The sequence below is a fragment of the Molothrus ater genome, chromosome 4, assembly GCF_012460135.2.
Source record: "Molothrus ater isolate BHLD 08-10-18 breed brown headed cowbird chromosome 4, BPBGC_Mater_1.1, whole genome shotgun sequence".
NCBI lineage: Eukaryota > Metazoa > Chordata > Aves > Passeriformes > Icteridae > Molothrus > Molothrus ater.
Window position 1 is genome coordinate 40127981 of NC_050481.2, and position 25839 is coordinate 40153819.

General features: G+C 37.9%; 2 protein-coding genes across 3 annotated transcripts in view; one reads left to right on the top strand and one right to left on the bottom strand.

Annotated features, from left to right (window-relative positions):
- The window catches only part of DCTD (dCMP deaminase), a 191187-nt gene that overhangs the window by 110111 nt on the left and 55237 nt on the right, over positions 1-25839 (bottom strand). The window lies entirely within an intron of this gene.
- WWC2 (WW and C2 domain containing 2) overlaps positions 1-25839 on the top strand; it is a 95257-nt gene that overhangs the window by 51087 nt on the left and 18331 nt on the right. The window contains exons 5-15 of the mRNA XM_036382250.2: positions 2242-2321; positions 5007-5136; positions 5800-5946; positions 7028-7101; positions 10161-10403; positions 15010-15099; positions 16014-16621; positions 20014-20137; positions 20960-21040; positions 21124-21210; positions 24267-24459. Coding sequence (XP_036238143.1) covers positions 2242-2321; positions 5007-5136; positions 5800-5946; positions 7028-7101; positions 10161-10403; positions 15010-15099; positions 16014-16621; positions 20014-20137; positions 20960-21040; positions 21124-21210; positions 24267-24459 — 1857 coding nt within the window. The remainder of the gene's footprint in view (positions 1-2241; positions 2322-5006; positions 5137-5799; positions 5947-7027; positions 7102-10160; positions 10404-15009; positions 15100-16013; positions 16622-20013; positions 20138-20959; positions 21041-21123; positions 21211-24266; positions 24460-25839) is intronic.

Here is a 25839-nt window from a genome sequence, read left to right on the forward strand (position 1 = left end):
GAAGGCGGCCATGTTGTTCCTGTAGGACTTGAATGCTGGGAATGGAAGGGGGTTAGCACGGAAGCCTGCTTGAAGATGTGGTTAGGAATAGGAAAGAGAGATCTGTCAGGTGACTGAGGATGATGTGCAGAAGCAATAGGAAGAGGGTGAATGTTAAAACAAGTGAAGAGTTGTGAAAAAGCAGGAATTACATGAAAGTTTTGAAGGAGAAGACAAGGAGCCTAAGAATAGTTTAATGCAGGGATGATGCAGTAAACACAGAGGCTATATTACGATGTAGGTCACATCCTTCTAGGATAATGCACCCAACTCACATTTCCTGATAATGAAATGATGATGAAGTACAGCAGAGGACACTCAGAAGATGATCTTGAGGAAAAATGTAAGAGTTTATGAGAGATGCAATCCTCTGAGTTGAAATCAAGTATGCCTTCTGTTATTAATATAAATACCTGTTTCTGATTTTGAAAGGGAAAGGTTTAGCTATTCTGTATTTTTCAGAAAAACTCAGACTTGTTTCATATTTTACACATCACTTTAGCTGGAACACAGAGGTGATATCTGTTCATTTTCCTTAACCTTGATCAGAACACTTGAGAAATTATTCTTAGAGTTTTCACACTAGTCAAGGAGAAAATAGCCAAGCAGCACTGAATGTATATTGAAGAAATTGTCTATTTGTCATGCTAACTATTCAGTATGGTCAAAATGAAAACAGTTTTCTGTCAAGTAAAGCAACTAGTGATGATAGTATGATAGTTTCCAAAAGCCTGAACATAACCCCTCACCCAGAGAACAGATTTCACTTTGAAGAAAATGTAGATTAAAAGCATTTTATATCTGTCACAGAAAATACATTAGCCAGAAACTGCAAGCTGAAATGTCTAAGTATCATTCACAACCCCCTACAAAGACTGAGTAAATCACTAGTTATTTTAGAAATGTAAAGGATTTTAAGTCTCTTGTTGAACTGCAGAAGATGCTGATGCTGAGTACTTTTAGTTACCTGGCATACTGGGAATCATACTTTTTTTTTTTTTAAATTCTTTTAAATTATTTTTATTTGAAGAATATCAGCAAGTAGGAAGTCTAAGGGGATATGGATACAAAATGTCTTGGAGGCATATTTTGAAAGTAATTTCAGTTAAAGTGGTCTAATTTCATGATATTAGTATAATACATTTTTCAAGAGTTGAACATCTGAGTAGCTTATAAAAACAAGCAAGAATTTTACAGAGGTAGATGACAGAAGTGGACTTTTAGCTTTTCCTTTTTTCACCTTAATGATTGGAAAATTAGAAAGCCTAACAATATCTGGCTAGTATGTAGAGTGCACACGAGCCAGCTGTAGATGTATAAATGCCAAAATCTTGGACTCCACATTTGAAGTAGGCATTTGTCTCTATGGGTGTGTTGATGATGAATTTGTGTTTAAGTACATTCATTTTTAGGTGGTTCCTAAAACTTTGTTTCATACATTTGGGAAATACAACATTGAAAATTAAATGGAGGATTTTTAAATTTAATCTTGATTCATAAATATTTTGTAAATATTAATCTTGATTAATCTTAAATTTAATCTTGATTCATAAATATTTCTGCTGACATCTCAAATAGCAGTATTAAGGGTAAGAAGCAATTGACCATGCAGATTTAAGGAGAGTAGGGAATATTTTTCCCAAGACATTTTTATTAAATAGACACCTATATTTGTGATTCACATTCTTTAGTGATTGTTGTCTTTGGATTAAGTAAGTGTGAATTATATATTTAGGGATCCAGTGTCTGTAAAGCTTTAAAAGAATGGATAGTTCCTAGGGAAAAAAAGAGTCCATTTTGTCTTTTACAGTGCAAACGACTGAACAGCTTACAGGAATTATAAAGTGAAAATATAATAAAACTAAAAGTAAACAGGCATGTCCCTGTAGGACAGTTGGAATGCATGCTTAACAAGTGAGAAGTAAATTACTTGTTAAAGTTCTCTCAGGTTTAATAACACAGTGTGGTATCAATACAAATAAGGAATGTGATTTAATCTGCTTGTGTCCCTTTAATACTAAAGCATGTTGCCCATAGACATCAGGAAGAGATAAGATCCTTTTTTTTTTTAATGTGTGTCAGTAGAGCAATTTACTCTTCTTCTCTCATCTGATGTAGTGCATACTTTAATTGTTTAAAGCCATGTGTTACATCGTTTAACAAGAGGAATTTTCTAACTCTTGCTTTGATTTAACACACAAGGTTAAGAAGCTGAAGAGAGAACTCTCTCAGATGAAGCAAGAGCTGCTGTACAAGGAGCAGGGCTTTGAAACACTGCAACAGTGAGTAAATGAAAATAGTAGAAACTGACTTAATTCAGTCACCAGGTTTCTTTTCTTTGGCATGGAATTGAATCTGTTTTATCTGAGAGAATTATTGTGGAGAAAAAGGAGAATCTAATATCTCTGTTAGGAAATGGGAAATCTGTGGAAATGGCAGCCCTTTTGTGCAAGTGTTAACATAAGAAATTTGTCTCCCCTCTTTTTTTTTTCTTTTTTTTTACCATGGGGTAGCTTGTGTTGCAAAGAGGCAGAAAAGAGGGCAGTGGTCAGGGGACCCAAGGACAAAATTAGCTGCTTTCTGTGTCAGATTTAATTTTTTTTTTTAATTTTTGAAAAGGTACTTAGGTCTTTCTTTCCTCTTTCCCCACCTATGAGCTCAAAAGAAAGAGAAAGGTGCTGCTCTTGGAGGTACAAATGGTACACAACTCTGCAGGGCTGGAAATTAGTCACAATTTGAGGATTAGAGACCTGCCTTTCTTTGTTCCAGTTGCTGGGATGCCTGGTGTCCAAAGGGCTGATGCTGAACCGGGTGAGCTTTCTGGGTATTTAACCAGTTAGATTACTAGGGAATTAATTTTTTCAGTCTAAGAACTCCCTGCTGCTCCTGCCTTACAACATTAGGCCCTAAAATACTAAATATTACTGGAACTGTCACCATAAAGAACTTGCTGCACAGGAAACCTTGCTAACAAGAGTGTTTTCTTGAGTAAAGTGAAGAGGAATTTATTAATGCTAGCTGTTTTCCACATTGTACCCATACATTAAGGATACATTTCCACAGTAAAATGCTGAGCTGCTTGGCCTTAGTACACTAGTTCCAGTAGCAGAAGCAATCCTCAGCACATTAGGAAGATGCCAGTTAAGTCTCTATCCTCCTTCATTTTGACTAAAACAGAAATGTAAGATTTGTCTGTTACTTAAATATACACAGACCAGCAAGGATAGTTGATTGAATTTAACCATGAATCAGATCTCATTTGTAGTAAAATTTAAAAGAAGAAAGACATATTGATTATAAAGCTTAAGGTAATAAAAACTCATGCTGCTGTCCCAGGATTAAAGGTTAGCCAATCATGCTGGTTTTATTATATTAATTCAACAATGAAGTATTGTTTTAAAGCAGCTTGCTCACAAGCCATTTTGATAGGAATCCAAAGCATGTTTCAGAAACTGTCAACAGCATTCCACAGAAACACAATGGACATTTGTTTTTAAAATTCAGTCAGCCACTTTCAAACAGTACTAATCCCATTAATTTAAAACAAGATGATGGAATATCTTCTATATCAGAGATCCTTCTTGTCTATCTTAATTATATACAGAATAAAGCAGTAGCAATTTGAATGTGGCATGTCATATTACTAGACAGCATGTGGTGTATTACCCAACCGTTCATTCATGATCCCAACTGTTGGTGTATCCTGTATCTATTTGACCTTAGCAACCTGGGAAGTTACCAAAAATTGAGAGTTGTCAGACACTAAGTGCCTGCCTATGAAAGAGTTCGAGGAACTTTCAAGCTAAAATAAATATGTCCTTGAATAGGAATGATTACCAAGTCACAGAGGTAATTTCCTTACACAAATGCAGTTTACTTTTCTCAAAAACTGGAATGTAGGAAAGGAGAACAGACATGCTCACAGCTTTACAGACTACTCTAGAACTTTGATATTTTTGTGGCTAAAACTTTAAGAAAAATAGAATACAGTTACTGGTGTTTTGTGCAAGTTGCTGTTCTTGCTGGGGATGCTCATGATCACTCCTGGTTTGTTCAATCCTCACTGACAAGGCTGTTAACTTCCAGCAAAGATTATGGATGATGATAAAAAACAGAAAACCAATTGTATTATACAAGAATTTATTCTCTAGTAAATGCTTGATTTTTATCAAGATGGCTGTTGGTGGGTTTTAATTTTTGAAGCACAGCTGCAGTCATTTTCATGATGCTATGAAATACACTGTTAAACTAGAGACCAGAGAAATGTGTTTACAAACTGTAGTTCTTGAAGGAAATATGGAAATACTAAAATGAATCATCTTTTTATCTCTAAGTTTAGGGTAGCCTTTTATTACTTTCAGGTTTCAGTTTCTAAAATCATTGGTAGTTCAGGAATTGTCCAATCTATGACATATGGTATTAATTATCCAGAGATTTTGTGAATAAAGAGAGCCTGGTGACTGGCTGAGCAGAACAGCTGTTCCAGACAGTTAATGCCCAGGATTAGAGTGAACTAGAGGGAAGCTGAGACAAGAATAGTGCTGGTTATGTTTCTGCTCAGAAAGGCTGATTAGTACCAAGAAGCCAGCCTGTCTGCCTGTGTCTCATTGTGGGTTTGGGTGGAAGGAGACTACTTGAAATAAATTCTGCTTCTCTAAGGAGCACAAACAGTTATTAGTATGAAAGGTGTATCCAAAACCTGCTTTATGCTGCAGGCAGTTATGGTGGGAATGGGAATTTTGACAGTATTGTCAGCAATAACTCTGTGCTCCTTGACATTTTTGCCAAGGATTAAATTGTATTTGAATGGAGATTTCAATGTCATTTTTCCTTTCCGTGGCTGTTGAAAGAAAGAGTATCTCACCTCCTTCTCTTCTGTTCTCTAACTCTGCTTCTGCCTGAAGTAGAACAGCAGAGACATTAGTATGATTTTCTCTATCTGCAATTAATATTCTGTCTTCCCACAGAATTGACCAAAAAATGTCTGGAGGCCAGAGTGGGTATGAGCTGTGTGAGGCCAAAGCCATCCTGAAGGAGCTGAAGTCCATCCGAAAGGCGATCACTTCAGGCGAGAGAGAAAAACAAGATTTAATGAAGGTATTTTGGTTGGTTAATGGAAGTTTTGTGTGGATTTGTTTTAACATGACTCACTTCCCTGATGATAAATACTTCACATTTTATACTTATAAGGGATTCTCAAAACTCTTTGGGCTAAACTAGTATTAAAATGAAGTTTCAGATGCAGAAACTGGAGCCTGTGACATTCCTAGTTCAAAAACTGCTCTGTGTCAGAGAATATAGATTTTTTTGGAACTTGAATTAAGGTACAATGCATATGTTACCTCTAAAGTACAATTTAGACTGTTAAGTGGACAAAATTGATATATTCGAGATGCCTGACCATTTTGTAAATGGTCAATGAAAGTTTTCCTAAAATAAATTGTCCTATTTCCATATTTGAAAACAGATTTCCTTTTTAGTTTTTTTTTTTTTCTTTTCAGCAAAACTCATAATTGCTTGACAAAAACCACAAAGTCCCAAAACAGACACAAACCCAAATGAGTAGCTTTTACATTTTTACAGATGTTGGTCATCCTTAGTGTCACCTATGAATGGCTTGATTAAAAGGATGGGTTGCTTAATTTGAAATAAACCCAGAATTTTTATTGTGGAGTCCTTTATGTAAATATCTTTTGGAGATAAACATGGTAAAGTGCAAAGGAACTTTAATGCCACTTTCTTTCTCTGATTCCTGGACAGAGTCTTGCAAAGCTGAGGGAAAAATTCAATATTGACCAAACCACTGAAACATCTGAACCAGACTTGAGTTCCAGCTCTGTAAACTCACAACTGTATTTTCCCAGACAAACTCTGGATACAGGGTCTCAGACTGACATTTCTGGTGAGGTGAGCTTTTTTCATTTTGTTCAGTGTAAAGAGAAGTTGAAGAAGAATGCTACTGTTAATGGAATTGGAATCAAATGGCTGTTCACTGCTGCAGATAGCAAATATATGTGTACTTGTTTCACAGAATTACTTAGAATCACTCACGCTAGAATTACTCTTCTGTTTTTTGCCCTTGAATTTTAAATCAAGATTCAAATAAACTTTATAGATCTGTCACAAAGCATTTATGAAAATCTGATTTAGTCAAATAGTACCAGTACAGTGAAGATCAGGAGAGGTGCATAGTATTTTTTTTATTTATCTATAGGATATGTTTCACCTTACAGACCTATTAAATATGAAGATGAATTTTTTTTTTTTTTTAATTTTCAGGAAAAAGATCTGAGAATTTAAATGCACAATTTCATTTCACACAGCTGAAAAACTGTTCATGGAACTACTTAGTGATTAGTGTTCAGTGATTTAGTAAAACCTTATTTCACTGATATTATATTTTATATACACAGAAGGCTGTTTATTTTTGATACCTTCTTTGACATTCTGCAAGCTAAGGTTGTAAGAAAGAGAGTGTACAAGGTTTTCCAGACAAAGAGCTTGTCTGTGTTTTGTAACAAATTTAATAAAGTCTAACTTTGAAACGCACTGACATAGTTCTAAATTCTGAGTTCAACAGAATTCATAGTAGATCAGAATTTTCAGTGCAGTCGCTGCAAGAATTCTTTGAAAAGTAAGAAAGTAAATTCTTTGAAAAGTAAGAAAGTAAATTCTTTGGAAAGTGAAAGTAAATTCTTTGAAAAGTAAAAGCTCTGGCTTTACTGTGATGGAATATCAGCACTTGATGGTACAGTAGCTAAAAATGTATGAAGTGGCTCAGAAGAAAACAGCTTTTGTACAGCTGAGTAGATGAGAACTAGGCATTTAACAGCAAGTGTGGGGCTGGCTGCAGGGGCAGGGTGGTGGTTTTATTTTTCTTTAACTTGTAATTTTTCTAGCCTCTGCCTGGGTTTAGTTGGTTAGTTTAAAACCTTTGCATGGTAACGAGGCTACTTTTTTTGTTTGGTTGGTTTTGTTCCCTCAACAGATCGGAGCAAGAAATAGATCGAATTTAGCAGAGAAGGTCAGACTCAGTCTGCAGTACGAAGAGGCCAAGCGAAGGTAACGGGGGCGGTGGGAGCGTGCGGGGCCGGGACGCGCCCGGTGCCCGGGAAGCTGCGGGTGCCCGCGGGGCAGGGAAGCTGCCGGTGCCGGGGAAACTCCTGCTGCCCGGGAAGCTCCTGCTGCCCGGGAAGCTGCCGGTGCCCGCGGCTCCAAGGCCGGGCTCGCAGCGACATCCAGCGGGCGGCACCGCTGCGCGCCCTGCCGGGGACTGCAGCGCTCGGGAACGCTGCGGCTGTTCCTTAGTGCTAAACTGGATGTGTTGTGAAACGAAATTAAAACGCTGACAAATTACTGGCTGTTCCAGGATTAAGGGAATAGAGTGAGCTGGCTTTCTGAGGAAAGCAGTCACCAGGTTATTTATGTCCATTATATCCTTCTTCAGGATCATAATTTCACTTTACTATACCACTGAAGGCTCATCATTTTTAGAGTTGCTTCAGACTTCCAGTGCAGATTTAGTAGGCTTAATTATTTCTTTTTTCCCTTGGGACTTTAGGTAATTTAAAAACTTGTTATCACTATGGGTTGGCTTTTTTTTTCATTAGTTTAATTTGGAGAGAAAAGAAGTCAGGAACTGCTCCGCTGATGAATGTGGAATGCCTTTCAAATAAAGTTCTGTGGTGCTTGCCCGTGGAAGTGGTGCCATCTTGATGAATTGCCACAGCACTGAAAAATGAGCATCAGGAAGCAGAACATTCAGGGTTCGAATGACATCTTCTGGTGCACCAGAAGTGCTGCAAAATACTGGGGCAAGATTTACCATTGGGATAGTACTCTTGTGTGGTATTATTTTCTAATACTTGTCAGCAAATTATTTGTCAGCTATTCAGAAGCCTTACTGCTTTTTTGTGGAGGTTCTTTGTAATTTAAGGGAAATAGAAATCTAAGCACTATTCCAAACCCAAAGCTTTGGGTTTTTTAAACTATGAAGAACTAAACAAAGCAACAAAGTTAAAAAATAGTGTTCTTCCCCAGATGAAAACTGCCTATAATGCAATTTAATCTGAGATTTAAATATTATTTTAGTTGGAAAACTGTGGCATGATCATTAAAAAAACTACAAAAATAAATCTGCAAGTTAGAAGTACCAAGTAACAGCTTAGTTGTTTTTAAGTTTTAAAGGCAGGAGAGTCTGCATGAGTGTTTTTTTGCCTAATTTCAAATGTATACTTCCTCCTACAGGGTAGTAGCTCCCATCCTTACCAGTAACAACAGTAATCCTTTATCATGGATCATAAAACCCCATTGTATAATCAGCGCATTCATCAGAGAACACCAAGGCTATTGTGCTTGTTCAATACTGAACATGTATGATTTTGGCTCAGAATCATCATGTACATAATGTTAATTGTCAGGTGGTCACTTAGATGGAGATAGATGTTTTGTTTCTCGGGCATAATTGATCCCAAACCTGATCTCCCAATGTTCTGGCTGTGTCTTGATACCAAGAAGTCCCAGCATTGCATTTTATCTTTCTTTTGTAGGAACAAAAAGCTTCCTTGAAGGAAGTCAGTTTGCCACTTCTGTCTTGGGGTGTGGGGGAAAAGAGAAAAAAGGACCAGTACAGTGCTCAGAGTGTGGAGTACTGCAGCACAGGATCTTTCTTTCTCACAAATTACTTACCCAAGAACATGGGTTAAAATTTCAATGTATGTAACTTGGAATTATGAAGATACATACCAGTTTGCACATGAAGTTCAGTACCTAATTATACCCCTCCTCCAACTATTGTGGCCAGTGTAACCATCACTGTCATTTAATAAGTGTTGACCATCTTCTCTGAAATACTAAATGTGCAAATTCTCAATTATTTTGTGGTAAAATAGCTAAGATGAAGAGAGGATCTTGTAAGTGAATATCTCTACTTGAAAATTATCAGATAATTTTGTAGATTGCTGATTTGATATTGCTTAGCCATCAGAATGTCTTGAAGAGGTGGAATGTTCATAGCTATGCTGAATTCAGTTGCAATGGTCATTCAAAAGGATCTGACACAGCATGCTGACAATCCTTTCCTGATATGTAGTGAAGATCTGGCTAATATTCCTTTTTGGCTTGTTGTGGCATCCTACCCTTAAGGGGAAAGGAGCACCCAAGATTCATAGATACCCATGGTGGAAAAGGAATGACAAAAGTCAAAGAGTCAGCAAAAACTTAGGAACTTGTATTAGTAAATTATACACACGGCCTGGAAATTGGGATGTCAGTCCCTGACCTCCTAGTATAAACAAGTGGTGATGGATTTTGAATAGAGGGTAGGATGAAATTGGAAAGGGAGAGAAAAGAAGAAATAGAGCAAGGAAACAAAGAAACATCACCAGCCCTGGCCCCAGCATCAATCCATCTGATGGGGTGTCCAAGGTCCTGGGGTGCCTGTGGGGGTACCTGTTTATAGCCAGGCTTGCCCTGCCCTGGAGTTACATTTCTCACATTCTATGCAAATTAGCTGTCATGAGCAGTGTGTTCTTCCAGACCTTTCTGGAAATGGGTTGAGGGCTTCAGGAGCTTTGGTGGTCTTGATCCCCCCCTACTGCAATGGGAACAGCAGTGGCACGAACTCAAACTATTGAGTTCATCTCTTTTCTCTTTAGGTAGCTACTGTTGCCTTTTCCTTTAATTGCATAGAAGAGCAATGCTTTTGTTTTAAGATTTGCTGCAGTGAGCACCTTGCTGTGGTGCACATTCTTTCACCATGGCCGTGTCTGTTTCTGAGGAGCCCTCAGCCTCCCGCAGCGTAGGAGAAATCCATCATACTCGTGAATGAGTAAAGCATGGTGCCACTGCTATGTTAGCAGACAGATTGCTTTCAATAAAGCTTTTAATAACACTGTGACTTCTACTTGAACTGCAATAGGAGCAACTAATTTTTAATGCATATGCATGTGGCCTGATTCTCTAGCATAGTCTGTGTTCTTGTGAAACAAAACTGAAAGTAGGGCCTTGAGTATAAAATGTTGTTATATCCTGATAGGTTTCAAAATATTGTATCACTTCTCTCTTTCCTGGGCTTTGTGTGCTGTGATGGACTCAAGTAAATCTGCTTTGTTTTATTTTAGCATGGCTAATTTGAAGATTGAACTCTCTAAGCTAGATAGTGAAGCCTGGCCTGGAGCACTGGATGTGGAAAAGGAAAAACTGATGTTAATCAATGAAAAAGAAGAGCTTTTAAAGGAGCTTCAGTTTGTTACACCACGCAAACGGACTCAAGACGAGCTAGAGCAGCTAGAAGCAGAAAGGAAGAGGCTTGAGGAAGAGCTGGTGTCTGTGAAAAGCACACCCAGTCAAGCACTTGCTGAAAGGTAAGTGGTTGCTTTTTGCTAATATTAAATGCTGCTTTCGGCAATCTAACCTTTGTACTCATTGCAGACCCTGAACTATGCCTCGATGGGCTATTTTCCTTCAGTGACTGTTCTCAGTAGGTCTTAATTAAATTTGTTATTAGCCTAATGGGCAGAGAAACAAAGAAGTCTTCAGTACTGTGAGAGAATGTGAACACCCTGTATCTGCTCTGCAGTATCAGTTGCTCTGCATTTGTTAGCAGCATGAAAATGCCTGTGACAGATGTTAAATAACTGAGGAATGTCAACACACCAGCGGGAAGGCAATACATCATTCACTCGTTTCTGATAATAGCTGTAAACTGTTTGAACTCAGGTTACAAAGATTATCTTGATTGTTGCAACATCTGAAGCCTTTCATTGTGAGTTTTATTATGCACAAAAATGCAACCAAAAGGGGGAAAATCCCCAAAAGTTCAGATGAGAAGGATAATTGCTGCAAAACTTTCCTAACTTGCTGCTGCCTAACTAGTAAGGGTAGCTACTCTCACAATAAATTGTTTTTAGCTGTATTCAGACTTTGAGAAAATCAAAGCTGACTGTCACAGATGGACTTTTCATCAGCTGTAAGTGGAAATAAATTTAGGGGCACCTCTAGCCCACATAAAATGCAATAAACACAAAATGTCATTGTGTGTATCTGTGTAGTATGCCTTACTGAAGTAATACTATCAGCATTGTTTGGCTTTCTAACTTCCCTCTACTAGGAAACACCTGCTGTTGCTCCAGTGTGCTGTATGGCCAAATTCCTATTATAGGATTAGAAGCCTAAATTCTAGCTCAGTAACAAGGAAGTTTTTTGCTTACAAAGTACAAATGTGTGTTTTATGCAATATTTTTTAAAACATTTTTACACTTTATAATAGTTTAAATTGCACTATATTAATAATCCAAATATGTTTTAGAAGAGGGGAACTATATTTTCACAGGAGAAGCTGCCTGTCTAAGGTAAATTGAATCTAAGATTTTGATAATATGCTATTGTATAGCTAAATCTTGACTCAAGCTATAAATAGATAGCTGGTGTCTGAATTTTCTGGTTGGGATTTGCTTTAGTGCAGAGTAAGTTCTCCACCTGACTGTTTTCCCATACATGTCAGGTGCCAAACTTGGAGTACCAAGGCCAAGTAAAATTGTCCCCCATTGTCAAGAAGAAATGAATTTTCCATGTGTAGTGACAAAATGAGTTGTTAGAGCTTCCTTTTTCCCCCTCTCTTTTCCTCAAAGTTTTTTCCTTTGATTTTTAATCCTGAAAATATGGAGTGTTTGGGCTTTATTTCCTGAAGTTAATGTACGGTATGTTGTGCTCTGCTGATTGAGGTAGCACTTTTAGTGGCTTCTGGGTTGCTTTTTTGTTATTCCAGTGAATCTCCAGTGAATTTCTAGCTTCAACTGTTTATATTAAAACTGTCTCCTTTGGTGACTTCAGAGCACATATAAATTCTTTCACATGAGGCTATTTTGAGGATTATTTCTGGTTTGTCTACTATAAGCATAAAGTGAATCTTCTTTTTCAGAAGGATTCAGATGATGAAACTTTTTCTAAAATGTTAATTTTAAAAGAATACATTTAATTGTGCCAGATCAATCAGCAGGATTTTGTTTCTTGGAGATGAGGGAGATTCTCCTCTCCGTTCTCAGTGGAGGAGCCACGCTATCTTCAAAATATTGTGCTGTTGTTGCATTATCATTTTCTTCTCTGAGGTTTCATGAATGCCTTCAGTTTGCAGTGTGTTCACAGGTAATTATAATGAAGCAGCAGCATAAGAAGCTGTGGTTTGTGCCAGAGCTTAATGCAATGAGGGTTCTTTCATTTGGTTTAGTGGTTTGGGTTTTTTTTATTTCTAAAGGGAAATGAAACAGGAGACGTGCTTTGACTTAAAACAAAAACATTATAGCATAGCCCTGGGTTATTTTAGTGCAGGATGCTGAAATTGCCACTAGTAGATGTACATGGATTCAATTTACAGAAGGAGGGTGTAGATCATAACATATCAACTTCAAAAAGGCAGAGACTGGGCATACTCTGTCTGCTTTAAGAAGCCTTAAAGCAACTGTGTAGAAATAACTGCATTGTGAAACTGTTGAGAACTACTTGCTACTTTTTTGCCTCTGAGTTCCATTATTGCTTTAATCCTTGGCAGTATCTCCCAACTAAACATAGCCATTTGAACAGGTCCATGATTTAAATACTTGATTGTGCTGTTGCCTGCAAAACAGGCACCTGCTCTTGTGCCTGTCACAAAGACGTCCACCTAAGTCTGCATTGAAAGACTTTACCTTTTTTATGTATTTTGTTTAAAGATTCACTGCACCTCTCAGCAATGTTACAATCTAAGATCAAAAGAGAAAGATGTCTCACTAACACTGAAGTCCCTCCTGCAAGGAGGAACAGATTAATTTAAATAGAAGTGATACAAACAAGAGAGACAGAGAGAGGCCTGTGTCAGAACAGATTACACAATGGTTGTTTAGGTGTTTACACAGGGTTTTGTGGATATTATAGTTCCTGCTTGTGCTATAAAGAGGGAAGGTTCATTGTCTGAAAGTTTTGGAGGTGGGGTTGTTGGGTTTTTTTTCCATTTTGATGGATGTAGGATGAAAAAACTTTACCTGAATCTCAATTTGTTGTGAGATCATAAAATTACTTCCTGCATTTCCTCGAACTTTCACAAGTGATTCATCACTTGGCTTGTGTTTGAGATTTGTGACTAGCATCTTTCTGACATTAGCCTGCAGGTATTAACAATTGTATTTAATTACTAGTAGATCAAATTACTTCCAGGAAAGAAATTTTTTTCAGGTGCTAAATTATAAGGGATAAATTATGTTCATCAACCTCCTTAAGATGGTAACAGAAAACAAACTGTTAATTGTGCTTTTGAGACAAAAACCAATGAAACCTTTTAGTTCAGTAGTACAAATTCAGTTGCTATAGGGTCTCTCTCAAGGTGGCTTTTTTTGAGGACTTCATTCAGAGCAATTCCTAAGCTTTTATTTTTTTTCCCATCTTCTGCCATTAGTAGTTGAACACAGAGCAATTTCTATGCCTCTTCCTTGAGGAAAAAATTATAGCTCACTACTGAAAAGCCACAAAAGAGCTAGTGAAGAGCACTCTTGCTTGGGAAAAGCAGAATAGATTAGGCTTTACAATAAGACAGAAAGCATCAATAAATAGTAAAATTATTGGAAAGAGTGTCTGATACTATAGATGAACATAATTCCTGGTGTGGAAACCTGTGTGCATGTCTTCCACAGAATGAAATACTGTGTATGCTTTTAACAGCCTTAGCAGGTATTGGCAGATGAGCACATCACTGCAGTGTGAGAGCACTGTGGCGTGGGCAGTGGAGTGGAAGTCACACCCTGGCTGACCTCGGGGTAACTTATTCACCTTTACATAACCCAGATTTGCTCGCTGAATAAGCATGGGTGTAAGCAAGTGCTCTTCATGCTTTGCTGAATCAGGGACTTAATGTACTTTGCTGGTATCTGATGTTCAAAGGGAGTGAATTCTGAGCACTCTTGAGTATCTAATTAAGTTAATTCACTTTGTGTAAGAAAGCAATGGTTGATGTTTCTTGTTTCTCAGATTAGTAGCTGGAGAGCTTGCGATGTATCAGTTGACTGAGCAAGGCCTAGAGGAGAATATAGTAATCCAAAACTACAGGAGGATTTTAGCTGAATCCACTGAAAGCAAGCAATTTATTTAGTGTAAATGGAGTGATAAAAGGGAATTAAAAGAGGGGGGGAAATCACTCTAAAGGTTAGTGAATCATTTCTCCTATCCAAGAGGAATAGGAGAGTTCCCCATTTTGTGGCTTTACAGCTGTTCTAGATAACAAAGCAGGAGGCAATAAATCCTGCCTTCTCATAAAGGTGAACTTGATGATGGGCATTACTACGCTGTGTGGCTCTGAGGTGCTGACAAAGCTGTTGGGAATGTAGAGATCTCTACCAAGGACTCCTAAATATGGTCTATAATCTCAGAACCTTTCACTGAATGCTGCTTTGATTTGCTGTGCTTTATCTCTATATAAATATTCTGAAATTAAAGGGAGTACTTTGATTTTAAACTTCAAATAATCAAAACTAATGCTGGTATTACTGGTATTGGTGTTCTTTTGGTTTTCCTGGTTTTGTTGGTTGGTTGGTTTTTTTCCCCTGGAACTATATTAAGTGAGGAGGGAGTCTGCAGTATGGCTTTTAAAAACTGCATGAGTGCAGATCTTATTATCCTGCAGTTGCAGCTATTTTCCCAGTGCTCATTTGTTACTCTTTTATTGGGTGCATGTTCCCCTTGGTACAGTGTGAATGTCCCAACCCTGTGCTTGCTTGTACACTCAGCAGGTTTGTTACAGTGCTTGGTATTCTGCAGGTAAAGTCACTCTGCTGAAGCAGTTGGGGTTTTATGATCAGACCGAGAGCTAACACAGTATTTTGGATTTTAGTCACTGGCAACCTGATAAAAAAATGAGGGATCTTCACTTTGTTTCTTTTTTATCTATAAAACATTCTAGCCTATTCTGTAATGCTTTCCTGAACTAATATGTACATATTTTTGCAGATTAAAATTGGAGGAGAGAAGAAAAGAGTTGGTACAGAAACTTGAAGAAACTACAAAGTTAACTACCTATTTGCATTCACAGCTTAGGAGGTGAGACTGTACTGCATGATGTAAAACCTGTTTTGTAGTAGATTTGGATGTCTCAACTTCATTCTTAGGTTTATCTCTTAGCTGGAAGATCAGCAAAATATATTAAAGTAAAAAAATGCAAATGTAATAGCTTCAAGTGTTTTGTCACCATGCAAACCTGGTGTGCTTTTATAATTTCAGCAAATTTTCTAAGTTGATAGTTCTGTTATCGTTTAGTAAATATATTTTAAGTGTTTAGAAGGGCCTGCTTGAATTACTTTTCCTGACATTTTTTCCCAGCAGTCCTCCAGAACCAAGGCAGTGGCACTCAGTTTCTCTGGCCCAGCAGGACTCCCTATCTCCTTTATTAACAGGACAAGATTGCATGTTACAGCCTTTGCCATAATTTACATAGTTAGATTTACTGTGCACGTGGAGTGCGTGTTGTCACGCAGATGGGAAGCAGTTCTGCTATAAATTGTGTATCTGGCATCTTTCCCAGGTGCTTGGGCATAGGGTGGGCTGCATGACTTGCTCTAGAGGTGGCAACACTCCTCTGCTGTCATAGGCTCCATCCTGGGTATCCCTGTGCGGTCACATTGACCACACGAGCACCCGCACCAGAGTGGAGCAGGTTTCCAATGGGATATAACAGCTGAGAAGGCTGCTGTTACTGCCAGACCACAAATCTGCAGCCTTCTGCAGAAGAAAAGAGGTTTAGGCAGGTGGCCAAAGGCTGGCTAAATTGCCCTGGTAGTGTGCAGGTTGGGCACACTGAGCTAAGCCAGATATAGATGCTTAAAAAACATAATGCCCCAAGCAGCCTTTGGTTGTAATCTGTTACAAGGCAGATTCAGTCAAGCTTCCCTCTTTTTATTCTGTTTTGTGCTGGTTTAGTTTAGTAACATCAGCATGTGTTTGTGCTTTGTTTGCAGCCTCTCAGCCAGTACGTTATCTGTGTCTTCAGGGAGCAGTTTGGGATCCCTGGCGTCCAGCCGGGGATCTCTGAACACATCAAGTAGAGGCTCGCTGAACTCGCTCAGCTCCACGGACCTCTACTATAACCAAGGCGAGCAAATTACAGATTTGGACTATCAGTACAAACTTGATTTCATGTTGCAAGAAAAAACTGGTTACATTCCTTCGGGGCCTATCACTACTATTCATGAAAATGAAGTGGTCAGTTCCCATGGGAGACTCGGTTACAGTGACTCTCCTTCAGCTGCAGACCATCCCAAATTGACTAAACCTCCCAAATCTGTGACATCACTGTCTTCCAGATCCTCTCTCTCCTCCTTGTCCCCACCAGGGTCCCCTTTGGTTTTAGAAGCTGCATTTTCAGTGTCAGCTCAAAACTCCCCTCTGCATCACCTCACTACGGACTTCGAAGACTCTGACCTTTCAGGTGATTTTGCAGGCATTAGCTTCTGCGAGAACCAAATATTACTGGACTCTGAAGCCAGAGCAGGATCTCAGACTCCTACAGATGATAAAGGTCTAAACATTAGGCAGCCTCTGCCTTCCCTACATGAAGGAAGTTCAGGTAATTAAAAAAAAAATCTAATGTCAAATGTATGTACAACATGAAAATTAACAGCTGGTTCTTGAAATGAGGAGGTACCTTGTGTAACTGAAGAGTATCTTAATCAGCACGCACTTGCATGTTCTGAGGGATGTTACCTAACTTCTAGTTTTGGCTGCAGAGAGCTGCAATCACCCTGATTCTGTCCATATTTTACCATAGCTGTTTTAGAAAGTAAGTTCATATATTGCAATCTGTCCCGAAAACAGTAACACAAAAAGCTGAAGCTGGATTTTGAAAGCATGGAGGATGCATGCTGTTCCTAGGTTTTATCAGGATGTGTGGATATAGAGCAAACACCCTCTGCTGGTGTTTTCATAACTTGAAATCAGGTACTTTTTTGGTACTTTCTCATTGAAAAGTAAGTTACAAACTGACATCCTCAGTAAAAGAGACTTCTGGACGGTAAATTATGTGTTATGTGTATCTAATTGTTTGAGCCTGCTGTCACTGAAAGATCTATGTTTCATTTTGAATTGAGAAAGACAGGTGACTACATTACAGTGAGAGTTTCCCTATTTTTAACATAAATTTCACAGCTTTTGGCTTTTAATCCAAGTTAGAACAGAGCTCCTAAGTGAGTCTAGGATCCCCTTGCAGTCTGTGGGTAACTTCCAAAAGAATGAGACATCTTGTCCTAAAGCATACTTCCCTTTAAGGAAGAAGGGATGAATGACTGTGAGTTATCAAGGTATCCTTAGTTACTAGTTAATTAGGTGTGATGAATTCCACTTCTGGTCTGTATCAAAAGCCATACAGCATACTTAATCATCTTATATTGTCAAAACCTTTGGCAGAGCCAGAATTTCAAAAATCCCAGCTGTCAAGATGGCTCGTGCTCAGTCTTGGAGTGCTCTCTTTGCTGCCTTTTGTTCAGGCTGACAGTATGTTGTGCTCTCTCTGCACATTTATTCTTTTCTAGTGTCATTCTGTGTCATTGTCTTCAAGTATGTTGCAAACCATTCATGTTTATGTTACACTCTGTTTTCTCAAGGAAGAACTGAGTGAGACAGATTTCCAGTAGTGCTGAGCACTGGCAGCCCTATTTGAAACCTGGTCAGTACCTGGAATTTCCAATTGTATTTCTGAGCTGGTAGGGAAGCAGCTAACTAAGGAGTTTGGTGTTTTAGAGAATAAACATGGCCTAGCTCTTGAACATTGTCCAGATTTATTACCAAGTTTGAACCCTTGTGCTTGGAGTTTTTAAATTTATAATAAAAGTACCATGTCACATTCATAGTTATATATTTTAATGAAAAATTTGCTGTTATTTTTTTAATTCTCTCAAGGAACTGTTGTAACATCTGTTGTCTAATTAGATTAGCTTACTGCAGTACTGTGGTAATTTCAAAGCTGGCCAGAGCAATGTGGCATCAGAAGATGGTGTGCTTAGTACAAGCTGGGAGGCCCCACTCTGTTTCACTGTGCAAAAAGAAAACAAGAAATTGACTGATGTCCTAATGGTCTGAACCTGTAAAATGCAAAGTTGAAAAAGCATGGAAAGGGAATCTGGGGGGAGGGGGTCTTTTTGTCCTTTGTCTTTATAGGATAGTGTAGCACAGTAGTTATTTTACTTTAGAGCCATATTATAAAAGATTGAAACAATAATTAATTTTCCTGCCTGTATTTCAGCAGCATATCCTTTCCAAATTAACAACAACTTTCAGTCTGTCTTTGCAATCTGTCTGCAGCTCAAATAGTTGGAGAACTGAATTCAAAATGGCTTGGAATTTGGGAACACTTTGGCCTATGTAAAATCAGAAATTAAAAAAAAATATATTTCTATAGGTCATTATTTTCAAAGGCATTGTGTTGTTCTCTAACATTTTTTCACTTTTTGAGGACCTCTTATTCTGGATATTGTCTGCTTGCCTTTTAAGTCTATATAAGTAGTTATGGTTTTAAAATGTAAATGCATTCAGTGATTCTTCATACTGATACTTCCCCATGTAGCACCATATGCATAATACAGTTTGTCTTTAAACTTGTATTAAAGCTGCCAAAACAAGTATTTGAATTTTGAATAGCCAGGTATTAACTAATTACACTTCAATACCTCTGGTTTCCACAGTAAAATGGGCATCATGGTGAGACTTCAGTAATTAACAGTGAGACACAGATCTGGGGTTTGTTCAGTGTTTCTACTCCAGTTTCATCCTTGAAACTGCTGTGATGCTGAATGGGAAGGTTTGAACAAACTCAGCCAGAGGCACTAAACTTGCATTCAGAATTTCAGCCCACAGACTTAGGTTTTTACAGGACTACAAATCTGAATACTGCTGAATCTTAACTTGGGCATAGACAAAGACTCAAAGGTAGTACAGCTCCTATTGTCATGTAATCTGCAGTGTTCATCTGCTTCTCTGGCTGTCTCTGACTTTTCTGTACAGGTGAACCATAGAGATATTTGCTCCTCTGCACGTGTCCCTGCTGTCAGTAACCAAGTTGGAATATCTTGTAGTTCTTCCACAGTCAGTCTCTGTCATTGTCAAAGTCAATTCAGGCTGCCGTGGTAATTCCTAAGGGTAATCAATAAATCATGTCATCACCTTCACCCCTCACATGGTGAGGGGGAAGGAAAGAGCACTTCATCATCAAGGAAAAAGCATTCCTACTGCCATAAATAAAAGCACAAATGCAGCAATCAATCATCTAATCTAGAGCCTGAAATTTTAACATCTTAACAGGATGTAAAGTCATGATTCAGATGGGGATGATAATGCATACCAATATCCTCACCCCTGGCAGATAAAAGGACTGCATAGGCCCTCAGCTTGCTGTGCTGCAGAATGTGGCTTCATGGCATGACACTCACATATGAATGCAAGTTGAAGATTAAAGCTAAGTAGTCATTGAAAGGCTGTAGCAGAGAAAGTTTTTGATGATAGTAAACCAGAGGGGATTTTATTTCCAGCAGTTATGTCACTGGGGAGAGGATGTCTGTCAGACTTTTGAATATTTAATAAACAGTAGGCAAGCACTTGGCATGTAGCTGCAGTGTTACCACAGTGCTGAATGTGAACATGGCAAATACTGGTTTAAAGATCAGGAAAATGAGGGCTTATAATGAAGGATAATAACTAGCTCAGTGCATAAGGGTGATGATAGGAGTCTGCATCTCTGGGAAGAAGTAATAGTATATTTTCAAGTTCATCAGTCTGGTTATATCTGTAGCCAGAATATGTAGCAACAGCAGTACAGTCTCAGAATGTTTAATGATATGGAACAAAACTACTCTGTGATACTCAGCTAAGGGTCACCGCTTTCAATGTGACAACTTCCTAAGCTATGCTCATCTCTCTTTCTGACTATTCATCTCTTGGACTAGTTTTCATTCTTTTTCCTTTTTGTAGGTGGTGATTTACCAAGAAGAACAGCTGGTCATCTGCTTGAGGAGAAGACAGCTTGTGTTTCTGCTGCTGTGTCTGATGAGTCTGTAGCTGGAGATAGTGGTGTATATGAAGCTTCTATGAAACAGTAGGTTTGAGAAATCATGCAAGTCTTTCCACCAAATATTTAAATATATCTATGATCAGTTACACGGTACCTGCAGAAGTAGTTAACCAGCCCTGCCTTTTTTAGAAATAATTTGTATTTTCAGATGGAAAGGAAGGCATATTTGCCAAACAATGAAGTTTGATCTGAGGGTTATTTTTTGTGCTTGTATAACTTGGTTGAATTGCATTAATATACTTCTTTATAATCTTGGGGTTTTTTCCTTGCTAGAAGTGTTCCCAAGAGAAAAGCTTGATTTAAACTATGCAGGTTCTGCCATGTGACTCTATTGTCAATACTCAGAGTTATTGTTTTTACTTCTTGCTTTGTTAAGGATTTTTAAGATTGCATAGCAATTTTTTGGAATGTTTTTATTTTTAAAAAGAGGTTATAGAAAAGACATTAAAAAACTCCGTTGTAATGTTGGTATTAAAATAATCCAGGTTGAGGCTTAATGTTCACTGCAGTGATCAGGATATAAGAAATATATTTGCTGTTATTTTTTGACCAGACAACTTCTATAGGATTCTTCATACTAGTTTATATAGTATTGCCTGTAATCTTCAGTAATCAGCCTCAGGCCTTTCTGAATCATTGCTGCAGTTGTCAAACTATTCCAGCAGCAACTGCCCCTAAAACAAGTACTGTTGTTGTGTAGGCTCTGAAATCCTTATTTGGAGTGCATGCTGTAATTAAATCAGCATGTTTAGGAGAATGGATATATGTTCTATGTATGCATATTTAATAATTGCTGAAAGCTAACTATAATTTTCCAAAATTTGAGTATTTGCCTGGTTTTCCTAGACCAAATGAAACTGAGGACACTGTATATAGTGAAGATGATGCAACAACTCTAGAGGCTGCTCAGGTACAAATAGGACTCAGGTGAGTGACCAGCAAGGGGAATATTTCTGTTGATCCGTAAGTGTGAATAGTAAACTTCCCTTGTGTTGTCCTTTTTTTAACAGATACGACCACAGCAATTCAAGTTTTGTGATAATCATAGTGCGGCTTAGAAACCTTCCAGCATTTCCTGTCCCCCTTGGCTCTAAGATGTAAGTCAAACAATCACTGAGAAGTAGTGTTGAGATATGAGTATAATAATAAATTCTAAAAATTCTCTAAAGGAATTGGTTGATTTATGGCTTAAGAGCACTGAAGTATATACAAAACTTTTCAAACTGTTGTAGTATTTAGCATTGTAGTATTTATGTAATATTTAGTATTTGCATATTCCAGCAATGCTGCAAGAATAAGATGCTATCAGGAAATTTGCACATTCCACTAAACTGGAGAAAAAAGGATTTTAAAATGGTGTTTTTTCTACTGCTTCTAAACACTCCAGCTTTGTGAGTGCAAAACAGCTATGCCATAGTTACTAAAACCATTCTTTTGATACTTTGGCGTCCTTTCAGCTCCGAATGTTGTCTTTTTGCATTTATGTGTCTTTTTGATGTAAAATGGTATTTAAAGCAGTATTTGTCTTTTAAGTGAGCTTTTAAAGGAAAGGGGTAATTTAATAAATTGCAAGAGGACAAGCACAGTCACATTGAGATACACCATCCCTAACAACTAGAGCTTGGGGGTCTGCTAAGAATTAGTTCTTGATTCGAATTGGACCAACAAAGTCTAAAAGTAAATTGCAGTTTGAATCATATGTAGAGAAAAGCCTGAATGTGTTATCACTGAGTTTCTAATCCAAAATTCTCATCTGAATAAATAAGTACAGGTTGCCTTGGGGATGCTTGTACTTGAGCAAGCTTTTTGACAGACTGTAAGTTTACTTTAAACTGTTGAAAAGCTTAATAAGATTGGAGTAGGATATAATCAATCCTTGAAAAATTTAGTTTTCTTGCTGGTTCTTTTCCCTTTGTATCCCATTGGCTTAAATTTGATTGGCAGATAAATAGGAAGCCACTGGATATGGAAAGGATGCATTAAGGATAGAGGCCTGGGTGCTTGCTGGATTTTTCTGTTTGTTTTTGTTAATAACAAATGGTTGTTCTACTACTATCCTTCCTTCTTTGAACTAGTCTTTCCTCTGCTGACCTTCCAAGTCCACTAACACAAGAAAACAAAAAAAACATTGAAGAATAAATTGACACAGGTGAGAGGAAAAGTAGATAATGTAGAATGGCAAAAAGATGTTCAGTAACATAAAGCTAGGCCAGAGCAGGTATCTTTTCAGGAATTAAAGTGTGAGGTTGTAATTGATAGTCAAGAAGTCCTAACCTGCTGCTGCTAAAAGAGATTTGATGAAATTAAAGCTGCACAAAACAGGGAGGAAGAAGGGGCAGGGTAAAGGCAGGACCTTGCAAATAGCATTTTTCTGCCACTTGCACTTGTGTGCATGTATGTATAATCTGTACAGATTAAAAATTTGGTCTGAAAAAAGATGCTACATTATAGCTGCATTTCCTAGAACATCAGTTGGATAAATTAGTACTTTAGTGAACCTTTACACATGGAAGAATAGATTTGACATGAGGTGTTACTGATACTGTAAAAACTGCTCACTTTTAGCCCAGGTAGAGCACAGTTGAGGGGTTACTGTGTCAGGGTCACTTCTTCATCAGTTGAGAAGTCATAGGTTTGTCACAGTAAAATCTGATTAATCGATTGACTCTTTAAGTTTATTAATTAAAATGAAAGTAATCACTCGTATACAACAAAGTGAAAGAACAATTTCTTTCACTTCTTTGTTTACCCTTCATTTGGCCTGATGCCAATAAATTGGCAAACAGTTATTAAAAGAAAGTTCTAATGGACCACCTTTTAAACATACTTTTGATACACTTTATCTTCTATTCCTACATCTTTTATAAATGTTTTTATACATTGCTTAGTCTATTAAAATGGCTGTTTTCAGTAGACTGCCAATTGCTTACCTACCTGCATGAATACAGCAGCAGCATTACTGGAGTTACAATACGCTACCACTTCACCTCAGGACTGGCATGTCAAAATGCTGGATACCTGCTATCCAGGCTGTACATGTGAACCAAACAACCTAGATTTTGCTCTTTATTCCAAGAAGTTTGGCATAACTGGGAAATAAAGATTATGCCCAAATTTAAGTAAAAAAATCATGTTTCTCACAGACCTAATTTCTAACATAACTAAAATTAAGTTTTTAATAAAATTAATGAAACTCTGCACGAAGTCAGAAAATATAATAGTAGTGCTATAAATTTTGAGAGAAAAAGTATTTTCCACAATTATTTACATTGACCTACTCTTTTTTCTTGCTTTAGCCAGCTTCATTGCATTCTATTGTCCAGTGAATGCCATTTATATTTAAAGCCAGTACCAGAAACAGACTAATATATAGGCACAGAAAAGATGTTAAACTATTACTATGCTCATTTGTGTGTATGAGAAACTGTGCAATAGGTAAATAGCACATACAAATTGCATTAAAAATGTCTTTTCTCTGTCAAGCTGCTGCTAAAGTCACACCTGCAAGTTAGCTAGTACAACTTTTATGCACATAATACCCATTCATATTGGTTGTATGAAATGAATGCAGCCTTGTAACAATTTTAAGTTACTCTCTGTGCTTCCATTTAGGCTTGCAAGATGCATTCTTCCAAGTTTCAATTAATGTTATACATTGATCTTAAGCAGCTATGGCCCTAGCTATTTTGTTCCTTGCTTTCCTTAGTTTCCTGCTTTCTTTGGAAATCTTACTTGATTTGCTTCCTTAAAAGATTAAAAGACATCACTGCTTTTCAGTGCTGCTTGCATTATTCTAAGAATTTAATTTTTACGTCCACCCCAGTTCTTCTCATTTTTTAAAATTAACATGAAGGGCATGTTTCCTGCCACCTGTGACATGATCTTCTTTGTTTACAGTACTAAACTTGGATAGAGTCAGAAACTGCTTCCACTCTTCCTACTACTACCTTGCAGGCACAAAAATTCCTCTTGGGAAATGTTTCTGCAGGGGAGTTCCTCACTCATCTTTGTCACCTCTTTTCCATTCCACTGATAAAGTTACTGTTCCATTTTGTTGCTATGCAGTCCTTAAATTGATGGGGTGAACTTCTCCTTGCATCACCAGCTAGTGGCAGTTTAAACAGAGGTAAAGATGTTGTTTTGTTTCTGGCAGGTATATCAGAGTAGCAGTCCTTCCATCCTCCACTGATATCAGCTGTCTGTTCCGCACTAAAGTTCATCCTGCCATGGAAACCATTTTATTCAATGAGATATTCAGAGTGGCCGTTTCTCAAGTGGCACTGCTACAGAAGACACTGAGAGTAGATGTGTGTGCTGTCAGTAGGACTCGTCGGGAAGAATGCTTGGTATGTGGTTTTTTTTCTGGTGCTTTTTTGGCATGCATTTGTTTATAGTGTCCCCTCTTATTTTGATGGTCAAGGCTGCTAAAATTCCACAGCACTTGGAGACAAAGTCTGAAGCATAACTTAGTTGTTGCTATAGTACCTAGAATACTGCCTTTCTCTGAAACTCCTGGTACAGAATCTAATCCTGGATGGAAGGTATTTTGATAATTCTAACACAGAATTAATTTAATTACAGATCAATATTCCATCTTTGCCATTTTATGCATAAACCATTATAAACTTCAATGCTAGGTTTTAAAGTAAAAACAGAAGAAGAGCCACAGTAAAAAATAATGAGAGCAAGCCCTCATTATCACCACTTGTCTCAAAGAACAAACTAAATTACATTTTGGACATTATTTTAGATTATATGATGGACACCTTTTTGGTCTTTATGATCTGTTGAAATAAAAAAGCATGACATTTATAGATCAGCCCATTGGAAGCTGTCACTTTGAATGTTGTTGTTAATCGTAGTCATCACCGAATCAGTGATGCTTCATTTACTTTCAAATTGCTTTTGCATGGTCTGGTGCAACTCAAGTCTAGTTTTTCACCACGAGAGGGATTTTAGTAGCACAGTGAGATTTTTGCAGTTCCCACACACTGAAGAGATGCTGCAATCTGCTGGGGTTCATTGGCTCTGACTACTGTGAAGCAGCCTCACTTTTCAGAAGTTAACTTAATTCCTGGGGAATGTGTTGGCCTTTTTCAGTATGTAAGAGTTTTCCCCTGAGGAAAGGGAAGGGCAACAGAACAAAAATGCAACCTCAGGCAGGATACAAAGGTGAAGAAAGGACTCAGCAATAACAAAAAACCCCAGTGAAGACAAGAGTTATTCCAAAGATCAAATGAAAGAGTTGGGAGTATCATCCCCAGCAGAATGCCCTGGACAGCATGACCAGAGTCTTGGCAAGAGCTATGTGTGCAGCCCAGCAGCTGTGAAGATAATATGCTTTGCCAAAGAACAAAGGATTTTAATCTCCAAGGCACAGCCCAAACATGAGTACTTCAGAAGTTTTCCCAGAGTACCAACTCAGTGGATGCCAGCGTTTGTCCAAATGAAAGGGTTTCTTAATCTCTTTTACTGGCTTTTCATCTCCTTCTTCCCTGGTTAGAGCAACCAAGGTCATCCATTATTTGCCATATGCATGATTTTTGTGGTGGGACAGTTGAAAAATCATGTGACACTTGCTGTCCCACAAACTGGTGCTGCACAGGGTTTCATTGCTGAATGCACTAGAGCAGGTGTGTGCAGTACTGTGGTATGGTGTGGGGTGTGCGTGTGGGGAGACATTTCTGCAGATTGAAATAAGAGATGGCAGAATTGACATTTCCATG